Consider the following 1,185-nt stretch of genomic DNA (forward strand, 5'->3'; position numbering starts at 1 on the left):
AAAGGGATGCAAAAAAAAAAAAACAATTCTCAGGTGCTTTAAGGTAATGAGAATTGAAGGAAAATACAAGAAAAGACAAAAAAATAAGACAAAAAAAATTCTGAGTTGCATTGGGGTAATAAGAACTGAAGGAAAATGCAAAAAAAAAAAAAATCTGAGGTGCATTACGGTTATGAGAATAGGGTGAAAATGCAAAAAAGGAAGGGAAGGAAAAAAAAAAACATTCATGGTACAAAAAGGGTTTATGTTTTGGACATGTTCTTGACCGGTTTCGTGAGATTCACCCCAAATGTATACTGAAAGATGCAAGTATAACTTTGAGCGGAACGTTTAAGTCCTGTGCAAAGCTAAATTCGGCATCTCTGTAGCTGAATGTGCGTCAACAATCACTGTCACTAATGGAGAGAAGGTGCTGAGGCACACTGGGAATGCAATGATGAAAGACTGATTAAATGAGAGGAAGAGAGGAAGAGAGGAAGAGAGAGAGCGAGAGCGAGAGAGAGAGAGAGAGAGAGAGAGATTAATGTTTAAAAAGGGAGAAAAGCAGTTACAGTGCCATTCCCTTCACATTTGTTGAAGAACAGCACATGTAGATCATTTATAAAATAGTGGCGTACTCTTCACCACCGCGAGCTGCTGTCAAACTCGCCGCCCTCCGTCAAACACACGCTAACGCTAGTCTCCGTAAAGGCAAGCTGGTCTGGGCTGATCAAGTTCCTTCATGACTATTCTTGAAGAAGAAGTGAGAACTGAAGTAAGGTCGTGTGGTCGACGGGGATCTGAGGAATCAGGTTTAACCGCTGAGAGGATCCTCGCGATAGTGGATAGCATAGCGCAGCTTCTCCAGCATCACGTCGAGGGAAGAGTACTGCGGCAGCTTGACCATGAACATGCAGGTCTCCACGCGAATGTAACGCAGATCTGGGGAACCTGATGGAAACACAAAGAGTTTTCAAAACCATCTTTACAGGACTTTTTCTGCATTCAGAAATACTGCGAGATGACCTGAACGTTTCCATTGCTATCAGTGTCCATTCACACAGTATTGCTAAAGCATTAACTGAGTAATGACAAGAAAAAAAGAAATACACAATATATCAAGTAACAATAAAAAAAAAAATAGTATTAAAATAGGGTGATGAATAAAAATACTGTTTAAAAAAAAGGTAAAATTGGGAAATTGAA

At 39.8% G+C, this 1,185-nt stretch overlaps 1 protein-coding gene across 1 annotated transcript in view; it reads right to left on the minus strand.

Moving 5' to 3' along the window:
- Window positions 1–48: 48 nt before the first annotated feature.
- Window positions 49–1,185, minus strand: part of LOC107675388 (probable E3 ubiquitin-protein ligase HECTD4) — a 110,480-nt gene continuing 109,343 nt past the window's right edge. Inside the window, exon 74 of the mRNA XM_016469699.1 lies at window positions 49–930. Within this exon, the coding sequence (XP_016325185.1) occupies window positions 794–930 (137 nt within the window). The 3' untranslated portion in view covers window positions 49–793. The remainder of the gene's footprint in view (window positions 931–1,185) is intronic.

Source organism: Sinocyclocheilus anshuiensis, unplaced genomic scaffold, assembly GCF_001515605.1.
Source record: "Sinocyclocheilus anshuiensis isolate Anshui unplaced genomic scaffold, SAMN03320099.WGS_v1.1 scaffold1081, whole genome shotgun sequence".
In the NCBI taxonomy this organism is placed as follows: domain Eukaryota; kingdom Metazoa; phylum Chordata; class Actinopteri; order Cypriniformes; family Cyprinidae; genus Sinocyclocheilus; species Sinocyclocheilus anshuiensis.